Below are 16,193 nucleotides of genomic sequence, written 5' to 3' on the forward strand. Positions count from 1 at the left end.
CCTTTCTTTGGCCCATTCTGTCATACTGCTCTGCTCACAGGTCTCCATTGCTAAAGTTGCCTCACGGTCCAACATGGCTGCTTCATCTCTAACCATCACATCTGCATTCACATCAGAAGGAAGGAAGAGGCAGAAAAAGAGCACACCTTTCCCTACAAATTCATATCCTTGAAGTTGCTAGTACCACTTCTATAATCTCTTTGCCCACATGTACAGATAGTGAGAGCTGGAAAGGTACATTCTTATTTCCAAGTGGCTATGTTGCTAGCTAACATCCAGGGACTCTTATGCTTCTATGAATAGGTGGACTACATACAGGAGACCCCACTGAGAGTAACTTTTGGGAAAATAACTGAGGAAATAAACCACAATTTCATCTCAGGGAACGAGGACGTCTCGTCCTAGCCCTCAAGATAAGAAATATGCTCGCTGAATCCAGCTACTTCTTTCCACAGTACCACAAAATATGTATGATTGTCCCCATTAAGAGAAAAAAACAAGCTTTCAGAAATGTTGAATAACTTTTTCAAAGCCCTGGAGGTGATGTTCCAAGTCTGACTGTAATGTCTGCATCTCATCCAGCCGTACTACTTTTCAAAGAGGAGTCAGCCCATGTTTCAAAACGAGGGGAGTCTGTTCCCTCCGCAGAAGCAAGAGAAGAAAGTTCTACACAGGAAGCTCACAGCTGTCGTCACAGACCAACGCCCCCAAGAGCTCCCAGCAGCAGAGCTCTGTCATGTCATCAGTTTGGGGTAGGGTGAGCTGGGGAGACAGCCATAGTATGAGGATCTTCTGCTGCTACTGCTGCTGCTGCTAAGTCGCGTCAGTCGTGTCCGACTCTGTGCGACCCCAGAGACGGCAACCCACCAGGCTCGCCCGTCCCTTGGATTCTCCAGGCAAGAACACTGGAGTGGGTTGCCATTTCCTTCTCCAATGCGTGAAAGTGAAAAGTGAAAGTGAAGTTGCTCAGTCGTGTCCGACTCCTAGCCACCGCATGGACTGCAGCCCACCAGGCTCCTCCATCCATGGGATTTTCCAGGCAAGAGTGCTGGAGTGGGGTGCCATCGCCTTAGGAGTTGACAATTGAGTTCTGAAACTGGTTCTTTCAGTTGTAACTCTGTGTTCTGACCCAACTGCTGAACTTATTTAGGTCTGAGCTGCTTTATGGTGAAGGGGGTAAATCACAGCTATCTAGGCTATTAAATGAGATGATGCACAAAAAGCACTTGACAAATGGCCCAAGTTCAAGAGTGTTTCAGTAAAGGAAAGCACATGGAGGAGCGCCCCAACCCATGACATCCAAATTCACAAAAGTGACAAAGGTGGCATGAATCCAGCTACTCCCTGTCTCTGTCTCCCGAGAGAGTCGACGCTCACCATCAGCTTTAGGCTTCTCTCCCTGTCTCCTGCCACAACTAAGAGCACCCGGGCAGAACACAGCATCCTTTCTTCCTTAGGAACCCCTGGGCAGCCCCCAGGCTCACAGAGAACACACTCCTAGCTCCTTCCTCTCAGCCCATCCTGACTTCGTGATTCTCCCCTGACATCACCATCTTCCACCTCCCAGATCCCAAGGCTAGTGACATGACAGCTCCTTCTCTCCTATTGCCTCAGATCAGCTGGCTGTAAAGCTCTAGTATTCTTCTGCCAAGCCTCCCCACCAATGCTTTCTTTCCCACCTGCCTTGTTCATCTTAATCAACTTCCAGCTAAAGAACAAAAGTCACCTTTTAATTGGCCATTTCTGCTCCTGTTTCTTATTGCTTCCCTTTGTTCCCTAATTTTCCACCCCAGAATTTAAACCTCCCTTGGTTTAACCCAAAACACTGTCTCCAAGTGGATGCCCCCATTATTCACCCTGCACCTGTGTGACAGTCCAGCTCTTCTCAAATGTGATTTGCGTTACTCATCTCCATGACTCTCCCACCACCAGAAGGGCTCACACAGTTGATTCACCTCCCAGGAATACACCTGGTTTAAATGCCTCCTTCTCCAGGAAGCCACCCAGGCAATCCATCATCTAAAACACTGGGCTGTCTCCTCCGAAGCCTTGCCATGAGTAGCACTTATGGTATCTTACGTAAGCTTTCATTGGGCTGCACCTTATGCATCTATCCAGCTAAAGACCCTGTGACTAAAGAGACACCCAATAACTGTTGCATCATACAGCACTTTGTTCACAAATTACTTCACGGTGTTGCATTTACATTTCTTTGTATGTGTGTCCATCTGACACCAGACTTCCTGACATAAGGGACCAGGCTCAAGTTGGGGTCCTGACACAGGCCCTCATCAAATGTGCACGAACGAAAAGGGATCACGGTGTGAGTCTGAACCCAGGGAAAAAATCTCCCATCACTTCCATTACACATCTTCACTGTAGGCAAGAAGCAGTCCAACTGTTCCAAGGGAAAATATGAGAAAATCAAAGCACGGTGCTCCCTCTGGTAAAGCGACACTTTGGAGGACATCCCTCATGAGCTGAATGTCCAAGACCAGGGATATCGCCCAAGTCCAGCGGGAGAGGAGCACGTAGATCAGAAACCCCTGGAGCAACACTGAGTGTGTTCAGGCAACTCGGTGTCTTCAAAGCAAACATGATAACAAACTACTTGCCTCTGTAAAGTGCACACATGCAGAGGAGAGCTCAGTCCTTTCTCTCGAAAGAACCATTTCTAGTAAAGAGAATGAATTCATTGTTTTTAGAAGTGGTGAAATGCTTCTAAGTAAGCAAAACACAGACCAATAGAATTTGGTCCCCCGTGATTCAAAAGCTCCGTGCCATGGCAGAAGTCATTCTATAAGCCCATGTACAAAGTGCCTTCTCATTTGTGAAGATCATATAAACACACAGAACTGTCAGATATTTCATTTTTAAGTGAGCCAGTTTATTATCAGGTGATAAAATCTTAGTCTAGGCTTTTATGTATGTGGTAATGTTTTGTAGAAGTAATAGATTGAAGTTGTCATGCTTAAGCATATGGTGTCACATAGGAGATATATTAATTTGCAGATGCCCAGAAAGTCACAATTTGGGAACTGAGACCTCGTTGTGCCTCCTCTTATCTCTTAGCAGAAAACTGATGGAGAAACACTCCAGATTATTCTTTATATTTCGGGCTTCCCTTGTGGCTCAGTTGGTAAAGAATCTGCCTGCAATACAGGAGACCTGGATTCAGTCTTTGGGTTGGGAAGATCCCCTGGAGAAAGGAAAGGCTACCCACTCCAGTATTCTGGCCTGGAGAATTCCATGGACTGTATAGTCCATGGGGTTGCAAAGAGTTGGACATGACTGAGCGACATTCACATTCTTTATATTTTAAGTAAAATAGTGATATAAATGACCGATGAGCACATCCTTTGAGGTTTCTTCCATTTTCTTTCTCAGTTCCTAAATTTGCATGTCAGACAACTCAAGGAAATGAAAATTCTCATCATCTTAAGTAGTCTCTTTAAATCACATAAAGTTTTATTTTGTGTATACATAAACAGCCCCATCTTCCCTCTCCACTTAAACTGGCCCAGCAGATTTCAAATCGTAAACTCTGTGCTTCAGAAATGTAACTAATTTTTCCTTCCTGGGAGGACCACTTTTCACCTTCGGACTTAACCCTCCCACTTAAGCCAGTCCCAAGGGAGGGAAAGCAAAAGAGCGTGATGCATGGCTATTACGGGTCCCTCCCTGGTGGGTCATGAATGTGCCCACAGCCTGCAGGTGATAAGGCAGCTGCCCAGACTCTCGGGATGTGCTCCATTACGACCTACATCCCTCACTACCTGGGACGAGGCACCAGTGCCCACAAAGGTTGGTGTTAGTCATCCCTGGTTACCAGGTATCCACCACTGCCTCCAGCTTTCCTTTATACAGACATACACACGTGCACACAATGTACGGATGTATATTCCATATAACACATCAGTCTTGAACCGGAAGCCACAGATCACAGCCCATTGAAACTGACAACCACTCCCAACTGAGCAAACAATCCTATCAGAATGTGAAGCTGCAGAGAACCACCCAGCATCTGCCTCCCTTGACTTCCTCATAACAGAAATCAACTTTATTTCATTGGGGAAGCCTCTAGCTCAGGTCTATATTTCTTAGCCTTTCTACTAGCCAGGGTGACCAACAACACATAAGTGCAAGTCTCTGGTTGCAACCTGGAAAAGCCTGCTTGAAGAGAGGACAGTGGCATGCGCCCCTTTTGCCTTTCCCTCCTTCTTCTTGATTCTTGTCTGGGACATGGATAGGATGGAGCCACAGCAGCTATTCTGGGGACCAAGCAAATTGTGAAGACTAAGTCAAGTGAACAAGTGCCAATAACCAGTTGCTTCTGGGTTTTTACTACATGTGAAAATGAAGATGCCTAATAAATATTCTTCAATCAATGTGTCTGATGTTCTGTTACTAACAGAGAAATGTATCTCACAACTGATACAAAAAGAAAGATCCAGAAGAGGAAGGAGAAAACCCCTAGAGGAAGGTCTCAAGGGGAGGAGATCATGTCAGTATCAAATGGATAAAAGAAATACACTTGATAAAGAAGCAATTTTCTTCCTCAAAAATAGGAACATAGGAAGAGAAGAATATTGAATAAATATTTAGTGAGACCCCACTGAAGCATCTTTCAGACCTGGAAATCAGAACTTACATGTTAAGTGAGGGGTCAGACTCTCAGTGACAATTAGGACACACAGAAACACACCAAGAGGAAGGTTGGTGTGGCTGAAGACCCAGCAAGAGTCTGCATCGATTCTCATCTGTGCAGCCCTAGGTTGCAGCCAGCGGGAAGCCAGCCTGGTGCAAGCTGACCATCCGGGGACTTAGCAGTCAGACAGACCACAGGTGAGCCCCGACCTCACCCTGGCTCACTCCCCGTACTTGTTAGATGGGGACAGTCCTGAGAACACATGACACAGGACAAGGCTCAGCCCCAGTGCTTGGGCTCAAATCCAGCTCTTCCATCTACTAACCAGTGACCTAGAGAGACTCCCAAACGTTCCAGTCTTACCTTCTGTGCCTGTAAAAGCAGAGAGGCTTTTACAGGCACAGAAAGGTGGCTCCTGGGTTGGTCATCATGGTCACGAGGAATAAGTTACCTGATACACATAAAACCCCTGAAGAAAGCAATAGCAATCCACTGCAGTATTCTTGCCTGGAGAATTCCATAAACAGAGGAGCCTGGTGAGCTACAGTTCATGGGATTGCAGAGTCAAACACCACTGAGTGGCGCACACCACCCCCCCAACACACACACGTGCGCACACACTTAGGACCAGCGTCGGGAATGCAGTCTACAGGTGTCATCCCTGGGTATTACAACCTAGCAAGCTAGACGATCGACACAGAGTACTTAGTCCAGCAGGGATGAAAACAGGTGATCAATGGCCACCAGGGAACAAAGGCAATTTGGTACTTAGAAGGGCTGACCCAGAGGCGAGGAAGTGAGAAAGGGCAATGGGCGTGACTCCCTGAAAGGGCCCGGTCACTGAGGAGTGGTGGTCTGGGACTGCGGGCTATTGTCATGCTCTATACATTTCAGAGAAGGCGACTTCTTTAGCCACAGGCTTCCCATGTAGCTCAGCTGTTAAGGAATCCTCCTGCAATGATGCAGGAGACCCCAGTTCGATTCCTGGGTTGGGAAGATCCCCTGGAGAAGGGAATGGCTACCCACTCAAGTATTCTGGCCTGGAGAATGTCCGGCAAAAGCCAGACATGACTGAACAACTTTCACTTTAAAAAGGAAAAGGCCAAAGATGAGGGACATGTTCCCACGTTTCTTGAGTCTGAAGGGGTCCTCCAGGGGCACCAGGAACTCTCCTGCTCTGATTGGAAACAGGCGACAAAGGAAAGTGGTGTCCAAGCCCCACAGCCACTGAGCACAAGCAGGACCCCCTCCCCCAACCCCGGAGGCTGGCAGGAGGAGGGATGATGTCCGGGAGGTGGTCTGGCTGAGTGCAGAGAGGCAGGGAGTGCGGACGAGACTGAGGAGGGATCTGAGAGGAGTTCAGAGACCTGTGGCTGGATGGGGGCAGGGACACACACCTCCAGTCTGAAGCAGAGGCTGGGGTGCATGGGGTATGGGGAGGCACAGGGATGGGGTAGAGACAGGGGCGGGGCCAGGGTGCCACCCTCCCCGAGAGACCACGCCTCAGAAAGTCAATCGCAGACCCTGTGTGTCCTCCTAGCCCACGAGTCCCACTTTTAGCCGAATCCTCCTGTCTCCACAGCAGGCAGGCTAAGGATGCGATGCTGGCTGAAGCCGGGACCCGCAGAGCCAGAACCTGGGAAAGTCCTAGGAACAGAAACCTAGCAATGATCAGACTTGAACTTGATTCATTCTTTGTTTGTGAACACAAAGAACATTTAAAAACAAATTAGAACGCCAGCTCTAAGGTTAAACACAATGTTTAGTTGTTTAGAAATATGACTTAAGATACCTTAAAAAGTTATAAAAAGAAAGCCTGGAACCTGAGACAAAAAATGATGTCCAATTATTAATAAAGGAGTGAATTTCGAGTCTGGCAACATGAGGACTCCTGGGAATCAAAGCCTGAACATTTCAGGACCACATGCACATCTCTGAGGTGGTTCTGCACCAAGGCGTCCAGGACTGGCTCTCCCTGCCCCCAGGTTCCATCCCTGAGATGGTGCGGATGCTGAGCCCAGGGCGATCCTGGCAGACAAAGGACCCAGGCAGTGTCCACAGGAGCGTCAGCTCTCACTGGAACCAGGTGGGTCTGGCACAGACAGATCTCCTGGCAGGGAGGAGGCAGCTCCTGCCAAAGAAGAGACAGGCAGTAGCTGCGAAGACACAGGCAGGGAAGTGCTGAGCCTCAAAGAGGCCCGAGGCCCCACGCGCCGGCCAGGAAGGAGGGCGGTGCGGGCGGCTTGGTGGGGTGCAGTCATGGCTGCAAGGTGTCCAAGCAAGTGCGAGACAGCGAGGCAGGAAGAGGAGGGGTGTTCAGGGGGGGGGGCCCCAACCTGCCATCTTCACAGTGTCCTCCAGGCCCGCTGGCACCCGGGTACCATTGCTCACATCTGAGCTGGACCACACTGAGGCTGGAAGGAGAAGAAGATGCTCTTCTCACTCAGATCCTGGAACTTCTGCAAAATGAGATCACCCAGGGTCCAGAGCACCAGCCTACAGGAAGAACCATCCCTCAGTGTGTGCAGAGCTGGCCCTCATCAGGCCTGTTCCCAGCCCATCCCGCTCATGGCCTCTCCTCTAGCTGACGCAGAGCCACGCCTTGGAGGTCAGGGAGAGGGCAGGGCTATGGCCTGAGCTGCCTTGGGGACTCTGAGTTCCAACCTCAGTTCTGCCCGCGTGTCCAGCCATCTCTGACTGCCTGAAGACACGGGGGAAAGTGCAGGTGAGAAGGTGCTTCGCGACCACGGCCATGTCTGGGGACATGATGTGCTGTCATCCCCAGGCGGGGGGTGCTGCTGAGCAAGACACAAGACAGGCTCCACTGAAAGAGTGATCCACCCCAAAAAGGAAAAGAATGCACACTTGTAAAACCCAGGGTAAGGCCAGAAAACCCGTGGTTGTTCAGCCATATTTATTGTTCAGTTGTTCAGCTGTATTTGACTCTTTGCAACGCAATGGACTGCAGCATGCCAGGCTTCCCTGTCCTTCACTATCTCCGAGTTTGTTCAAACTCATGTCCATTGAGTCAGTGATGCCATCCAACCATCTGATTCTCTGTCATGCCCTTCTCCTCCTGCCCTCAATCTTTCCCAGCATCAGGGTCTTTTCCCACCAATATTTAAAAATCAGCTATTCCCAGGGCTGATTTCACTCAGCCCAATGATTCCCTTTAATTTCAACATTAAATCAAAGCATTCTTTAGCTGGCGTACATTCATCCCTCTTAAGTGCTCTCACATCATTTGTAGAGATGTGTTTATTATGGAATCAAGAATCCAATGCCCTTTAAACAGTCTCCCCATGGTACTTTTACCTGTACTCAGAGACTTCTCTATGACCCCCAACCAGAGCAGTCCCCTCTCCCGGACCCATGGTTACTACCTCTCCTGAGATGCCCACCTACCAGGCCTATGGATGCCACAGATGCCATGAGCTCCACTCCCCAGACTGATGGGCACCCAATGGGAGAGACTCCATGGGGCCAACCTGGTACCTCCCACTGAGTTCAAGCCGCACACCTCTGCCCAGGAGATGCGGCAAAGCCCTCGGTCCAATCATCTCCTAGTCTGTGGGCCTCATGACAACTCACATTTTGACGAATGCATTTGAAACAGGAGGGATGGAGGAGGTGGCAGGATGGGCGTGCAGCAGGATGCTGGGCTGTGAAGCTCAAAAAGGACTTGGGGAAGGGCTTGTCCTTTGGAGGAACATTCTCTGATTGGGGGCTCTTGGGATCTGCCCCTTTGGGTCCAGGAAAGAAATTCAAATGAGCAAAGGAGGAGAAACCAACACAATACTGTACAGGAATTATCCTCCAAGTAAAAGTAAATAAATCCTTTTAAAAAGAAAGGAATCAGACCTCACACCATACCCAAAGATAAACTCAAAATGGATTAAAGACCTAAATGTAAGACCAGAAACTATAACTCTTAGAGGAAAACATAGGCAGAACGCTTGACGGCATAAATCAAAGCAATGTCCTCTATGACCCACCTCCTAGAGTAATGGAAATAAACAGAAAAGTAAACAAGTATGACCTGATTAAACTTAAAAGCTTTTGCACAGTAAAGGAAACTATAAGCAAGCTGAAAAGACAACCCTCAGAATGGGAGAGAATAATAGCAAATGAACCAACTGACAAAGGATTAGTTTCCAAAATATACACACAGCTCATACAACTCAATACCAAGAAAACAAACAACCCAATCAAAAAGTGGGAAAAAGACCTAAATAGACATTTCTCCAAAGAAGACATACAGATGACTAACAAACACATGAAAAGATGTTCAACATCACTCATTATTAGAGAAATGCAAATCAAAACCACAATGAGATATCACCTCACACTGGTCAGAATGGCCATCATCAAAAAGTTTACAAACAATAAATGCTGGAGAGGGTGTGGAGAAAAGGGAACACTCTTGCACCACTGGTGGGAATATAAATTGATACAGCCACTATGGAAGATGGTATGGAGATTCCTTAAAAAACTAGGAATAAAACTACCATATGACCCAGTAATCCCACTCCTAGGCATATACCCTGAGGAAACCAAAATTGAAAGAGACACATGTATCCCATAGTTCACAGCAACACTACTTAACAATAGCTAGAACATGGAAGCAACCTAGATGTCCATCAGCAGACAAATGGATAAAAAGTTGTGGTCCATATATACAATTCTCAGCTATAAAAAGGAATGCATTTGAGTCAGTTATAATGAGGTGGATTAACTCAGACCCTATTATACAGAGTGAAGTAAGTCAGAAAGAGAAAGATAAATATCGCATACTAATGCATATATACAGAATCTAGAAAGATGGTAACAAAGAACTTACTTGCAGAGAAGCAATAGACAAACAGACGTAAAGAAAAGACTTACGGACATGGAGAGAGGCAAGGAGAGGGTGAGACGTATGGACAGAATAACATGAACATTTACATTTACACGCAAACTTACATGTAAATTAGATGGCCAACGGGAATTTGCTGTATGGCTCAGGAAACTCAAACAGGGGCCCTGTATCAATCCAGAGTGGTGGGATGGGGAAGAGGACAGGAGAGAGTTTCAAAAGAGAGGGATATATGTATACCTATGGCTGATTCATGTTGAGGCTTGACAGAAAACAGCAAAATTCTATAGAGTAATTATCCTTCAATTAAAAAATAAATCAATTTAAAAACAAGGAATCAGAGCAGCAAGAATGGCATGTCCATGGAAACCACCCAAGAAGAGGCAATGGAAAGGAGGGAGGCAGAGGGAAGACCTGGACCCGGTCTCGCCCCCAGGCTCAGACATGACATGATTGCTCTGAGGCCCGGGGGGCACCATCTTCCCCGAGCTGTCTCCTGAAGCCCCCCAACACCCGGAGGAGAGAAGCAGGCACCATATGGATGACCACCAGGTTTAGAAGCCCGGCACTCCATTCGATGATGAACCCTGTATTCTTTATCTCAATATTATGGAAACACATGTACTCAGTTTGTCACAGGAAAATACCAGCTTTACAAATCATTTTTTGAATGTATTAAGTTCAAGGTTCCAGTCAATCACCCACAAACTATCTCTCTTAACAAAATTATACAATTCATACTTACTGACAATCTGCTCTCAATCCTGTTACACCTTGAAAGTGAAAGTGTTAGTTGCTCAGTGGTGTCTCACTTTCAGTGACCCCGTGGACTGTAGCCCACCAGGCTCTTCTGTGCATGGGATTCTCCAGGCAAGAATACTGGAGTGGATTGCCATTTCCTTCTCTAGGGGATCTTCCCAATCCAGGGACCGAACCCAGGTCTCCTGCATTGCAGGCAGATTCTTTACCATCTGAGCGACATATTACAGGTTATCAGACTTAAAACCCAGCGGCAGGTGAGAGCACACAGACAAAAGCAGGAAGAGGATGCTCCTCCCAGGGACCTTGCTCCCTGCCACTTCCAGCGAGGTCAGGAAACCTCTTGAAAGGCAGGGAGCCAAACTCAGACATACATCACCCAGCAATCGGGCAAGGGCTGTAAAACTTCATGTGGGCATTCATAAAGGTGAGGGAGCGTGAAATTTTATTTTTCTTTTGATGATCCTTATTAAAGGTGAGCAAAGCACATTCTGAGAGCAGCTTCCAGCAGGTTACTGCTGAGGGATTGACCTGAAGTGAGAGTGAGCGTAGCAGACAAGCAGTCCCCCAACTCTGAGCCGCTGGAAAACAGCTACCTACTTCCCAACTCAGCGTCTCAATCCAAGCATTCATTGTTATTTTCTCCATAGAATAAAACTATTTTGACCTAATATATTACAAATTTTACAAATCTCTGCTTGGGAATTCCAACTTTAAAAACATTGACTAAATAAAAGAGATTTATCAACATACATGGATAAATTACTCTAGGTCAAAAGGGACAGATTAAACAACACATTTAAAAGAAATGACAGGCAGACCTTGGAGACACTGCAGGTTTGGTTTAGGCCACTACAGTCCAGCAAATACCACAATTAAGGGGGTTACATGATTTGGGGGATTTCTCAGTGCATATAAAATTATGCTATACCGTAGTCTATTAAGTGTACAATAACATTATGTCTAGAAATGTACATGTGATGTGAAGTCGTTCGGTCATGTCCAACTCTTTGTGACCCCATGGAGCCTGCTGGGCTCCTCCATTCATGGGATTTTCCCGGCAAGAATATTGGAGTGGATTGCCATTTCCTTCTCCTGGGGATCTTCCAAACTGAGGGGTCGAACCTGAGTCTTCCGCGTTGCAGGCAGACTCTTTACTGTCTGAGCCACCAGGGAAGCTCAAAAATGTACATATCTTAATTTTAAAAAGATTGCTGCTTAAAAAAAATGCTATCATCTGAGCCTTCAGTGACTCAAAATCTTTTTGCTAGTGGAGCGTCTGAAATACTGCAAGAATTACCAAAATGTAAAGACAGAAAGTAAGCAAATGCTGTTGGGAAAATGGTACCAACTGACTTACTCAGTGCAGGGTGGCCACAAAACTTCAACTTGAAAAAAACGCAGGCTCTCTGAAGCGCAGTCAAGTAAAACACAATAAAATGTGGCATGCCTTATAAACTTTGAAAACAGCTTAGGCAACACTGAATTTTTTTAAGTTATATGAATACCAAAAAACACTCATACAACTTGATTATAGAATCATTAATATTCCAAAGGGTAAATGGAAAAAAAGACAATTAACCAAGGAAGAAGTCTAAGGTATTAAAGCACAGAGTCTCTAGTTTATTAACTGAACTAGGAAGCAACCACAGGACCATCTTTCACCACCCTAGATCCATGGGATCTTTCTCCAAGTGCAGCACAGGTTACTGACCCGCTCTGGGTGAGGGATATGTTAGTACAATCTTTCCACGTGGTTTTGTGTATCAGTGAGGATATTTGGGGGCCCTTTTCATCTTGACTCTGCAGTGGTGTTTCGAACCCTCCCAGTGTCACCACAATGAGAGTGGGTGTCCTTGGGGGCAGAAAACCTTGTGGGTAAATGTTGGGCTCTGTGGGGCTGAGAGTGGGCACCCCCTGGCGATGGTGTTTCACACACACCCTTCCAATCTCAGCCTCCGTCTCCCCTCCCAGGCCATGAGGGGCCTGGCCCATGCCAACCCTAATGCCCCTCCAGTTATAACTGGTCCAGCTACAAATTCACAGCAGACATCTAAATGAAAAGATGGCACGCACCTGTTTTTGATGTGCTGTGGGGAACCCAGGCATCGGAAGCTGCCGCGGACCATGATGGCAAGCCTTGAGCACACAGCCTCGCACTCCTCCATGCTGTGGGAGAAAAGACCAGGGGTGAGCCGCAGCCCCAGACTCAGGGCTCGAGTCCACAGTGGGATGGGCGAGCAGAGACACGCCATTATTGAAAATCAGCTGACTTTCCATACAGGAACCTCGCAAAACTCAAACAGCACTTTGGAAATGGATAAGACTTCATTTACACAGCCAACTAGACAATTAACCAAAATATTAGTAGTCTTTCTATATACTAGGAAAACAGTTACTGAATATATAGGAGAAAACCTTTTAGCAATAGCACAAAAATGCAAAATACATCAAAAAGACCTTCATAAACATGTGGAAATCTTATGAAAAGAAAGAATATTTACTGATGGAAAATGAAATTTTGAATCAGTGGGAAGATATATCAGAAAAAGGGAAAAGAACAAATACAGTTTAAATGAGAAATTGTTTTAAAAAATCATTATAATATAAATAATAGAATGTAAGTATAAAATGTAACAGGTATAAAATAAATTTTGTATAAACTATAAACTAAAGTCATACTTTAATACAGTATATTATATATAACAAATAACACTGTAATTTGTAACTATAACTTAGCTTGTAATATAATTTAATATTATATTGATATGAAATATGTTATCAAGATTTAAAATTTACAATTATATCATTCTAAATATATAAAAGAATAATATAAATTTTAAGAAGAATTTAGTATAATACTGATCAAAAGTTTATCACTCCCCACAAGAAAAATTGAAAACAATTTAAAAATATATACTTTAAAATTATTTAGAGAGAGGTAGATAAAAGTCAAACAAGAAAAGAAGTAAAATAAGACTCATTCCAAAAAATATTAACATTTTCTTAAATAATTAAAAAGAGACAGTATGCTAAGGAATTACAAGGAAGATCTTTGGAACAAAATATGACAGTGCACATGAGACATTAGTATTTTAAATATAGACCAGAGAATGGGACATGGTCCCAAGCACAAGAGCAATGGAGTAAACTGTGAAGGGAAAGTTTTATGTACTCGACAATGAAAAGCTACACACTTCTAATAAGTACGTCAAAACACAGCAAACTAACATTTAAAAAACTGCAACAAACACAAAGGCTAATATTTGATGTACTTGTTATAAAGAACTCATGTGTGTGCGCGCTAAGTTGCTTCAGTTGTGTCTGACTCTTTGCGACCCCATGGACTGTAGCCCGCCAGGCTCCTCTGTCCATGGGATTTTCCAGGCAAGAATAGTGGAGTGGAATGCCAGGCTCTCCTCCAGGGCATCTTCCTGATGGCTGCAAAGGGGTCACAGGGATCAAACCTGCAACGTGTCTCCTGCATTTGCAGGCAGGTTCTTTACTATTGGTGCCACCTCAAAAGCCCACAGAACTCATATATACTACTGTAAAAATAAACAAAAACTCAAGAGAGGAGAAAGGGTAAATAATACATAGATTTTAAAAAAAAACATTCATGGTAATAAACATACCAATAAATTACAAACTAAACCATCACGTAAGTGACCTTAAAACTATTTTCTAGCCTGACAGGCATTTGCCATATATACCTGTGTGTGTTACAGACAAAAATTCTTTTTCCTTCCATCTCCTATATGAATAAAAACAATAAATTCTCAGATCCAAAAAGATACCCCCAAAGTTAGACATTCTCTCAATAATTTTAAACAGGTCAGTGTATATGTGACTGTTGGGAATAAAACATTGGCATACCTTGATGAAAAACAAAATTGCCAAAAATTCCTTTCCCAGGGACTAACTTTAGGAAATACAGAAAATATGAATGCACATAACAACTTATCTATAACTGGAAAAAATCTAGAAACAAGTTCCACAGTAGAATAATACAGAAACATAAATGAGGGTACATCCATACGTATGTCAGCCATTGAAATGAGGGTTTCCAAAGTCAATTAATTGGATATGGAAAAGGTAATGATTTAGCAATGGTAAAATGACAATGCATGTTAGGAAAACTGCACACGTATGTTAAAAAAAATAGTAAGGAAAAGCACAAAAAATGTATGACTATCAAATACCTGAAAAGTGAAGTTAATGGTGGAATTTCTTTCCTTCTTTTACCATGTTGTATTACACAAATTCTAAAGAAAGTAGAAAACTTTCCTGCTGGGGAATGGACATAAAACAGCATGCTCGTTGGGTCAGTGTATGTTCTTATCAAGATTATACTGGTCAGCCTTCCACGCAGCCAGAGGTAGACATGAGGCCAAACGGGTCAGTGTGAAGGACCATTTCTGAGTCACACTGAAGGAGGCAAGCCACTTGCCCTGGATTTTGGATCTTTCCACTTCCCATAAGCCGGGATGCGGACACAGCTACTGAGTCAACTCAACACTGAAGATGAAGAGTGAGTGACTTGGTGGAAAAAATCTGAGTCAGACCCTTGGCTCTTACACAGCCCCCCGTGTGAACTGTGAATGCAGGAGAGACATGTTTGCCTGGTCTGGGTCACTGTCATTTGGGGTCTTTGTTACAGTATCTTAACATGAAGTCTCAGGGCTATTCATATACCAGGTATGCTTTATATATTTTTCTGTACAGATGTTATCTTTCTCTGTTTCTTAATTCATTTCAGTTTAAAATAACCATATCATTTTTTATTATGAGTGCATAGTAGGTCTCTAATTAAAGTGATAGAATATCTAGTCACTTCTATATGACCTTCCTAAACACAAGACCCCAACAACAACTGATATTAATTCAGGCCACAGAACAATGACTCGCAGTTTCCAATTGCCTCAGCATCTGCTATCAAACAACTATGCTCCAGAAACTTGGGATTCTATAGAGTCTTGACCCAGAGGCAGAGTTTTGAGATGCTGATGGTCTTCAGCATTAGGAAGGATACACAGAGTCAAGGTTCTACACAATGAAAGGAATCTCTGACCATTTATTCAAAAATAAACACTATGCTGTTTATTTTTGGTGATTAAGCAGATGGGGACAGAACTGGGTCAGGTGAGTCAGAGCTGTAAGTGTTTATACAGTAAATCCCCTACAGACAAGCCTTCAAGTCAAAAACTTCCAAAGACACAAACATGTGTTCACATGTCCAATCATGTAAGTTAGCTCACATGTCTGGCATACATCGTCACGAGCATGCATCCTCTACACACAGCTGTGCTTTTGTGTACCACACAGTACTGGATACAGTACGGCAGTACAGTCTGTTTATTTCAAGTCCTGGATGTCCAGGAGCAAGTGTAAACGCAGTGGGTGATGAAGCTGGCATTACTGTACTTTTCAAGGTACGGAGTACTGAAAGACTAAAAATGTTTTATTTTTGTGATTTACATTTATTATCCATGCGAAAAGTTATATAAACTTATATAGTATAGTACTACAGACCTGATTGTGTTAGTTGGGTACCTAGGCTAACTTTTCAGACTTATAAACAAATTGAACTTGCAAACGTGTTCTCAGAATGGAACTCATTTGTATACAGGGGACGTCCTATGGTGAACTTCTCAGATCAGCGCATGATGAGTGAGGAGGAAGCAGTCCTGGCCCTCTTAGTCGGGTTGATTTTAATTCCTCATAAACACTAAATCAGAACCCAGCACTCCTACTTTTGTGCCCTACCCCTGCTCTCCACCACAGTCCCATAGAATAAGGACTTGGAGAGGGGGGAGATGGACTCCTAATTAAAAGGAAACTCTAATTCAGAGACTTCCTAGAATCAGGGAATCAATCCAAGGCTGCCTTGCTCTTTACTGTCAGTCATTTAGACCTTCGTATTGTATGACT

General features: G+C 44.5%; 1 protein-coding gene across 1 annotated transcript in view; it reads right to left on the reverse strand.

Annotated features, from left to right (window-relative positions):
- The window catches only part of ABCA13 (ATP binding cassette subfamily A member 13), a 396,112-nt gene that overhangs the window by 15,388 nt on the left and 364,531 nt on the right, over nt 1-16,193 (reverse strand). The window contains exon 60 of the mRNA XM_069587332.1: nt 12,339-12,431. Coding sequence (XP_069443433.1) covers nt 12,339-12,431 — 93 coding nt within the window. The remainder of the gene's footprint in view (nt 1-12,338; nt 12,432-16,193) is intronic.

The sequence above is a fragment of the Ovis canadensis genome, chromosome 4 (genome assembly GCF_042477335.2).
Source record: "Ovis canadensis isolate MfBH-ARS-UI-01 breed Bighorn chromosome 4, ARS-UI_OviCan_v2, whole genome shotgun sequence".
Classification (NCBI taxonomy): Eukaryota; Metazoa; Chordata; class Mammalia; order Artiodactyla; family Bovidae; genus Ovis; species Ovis canadensis.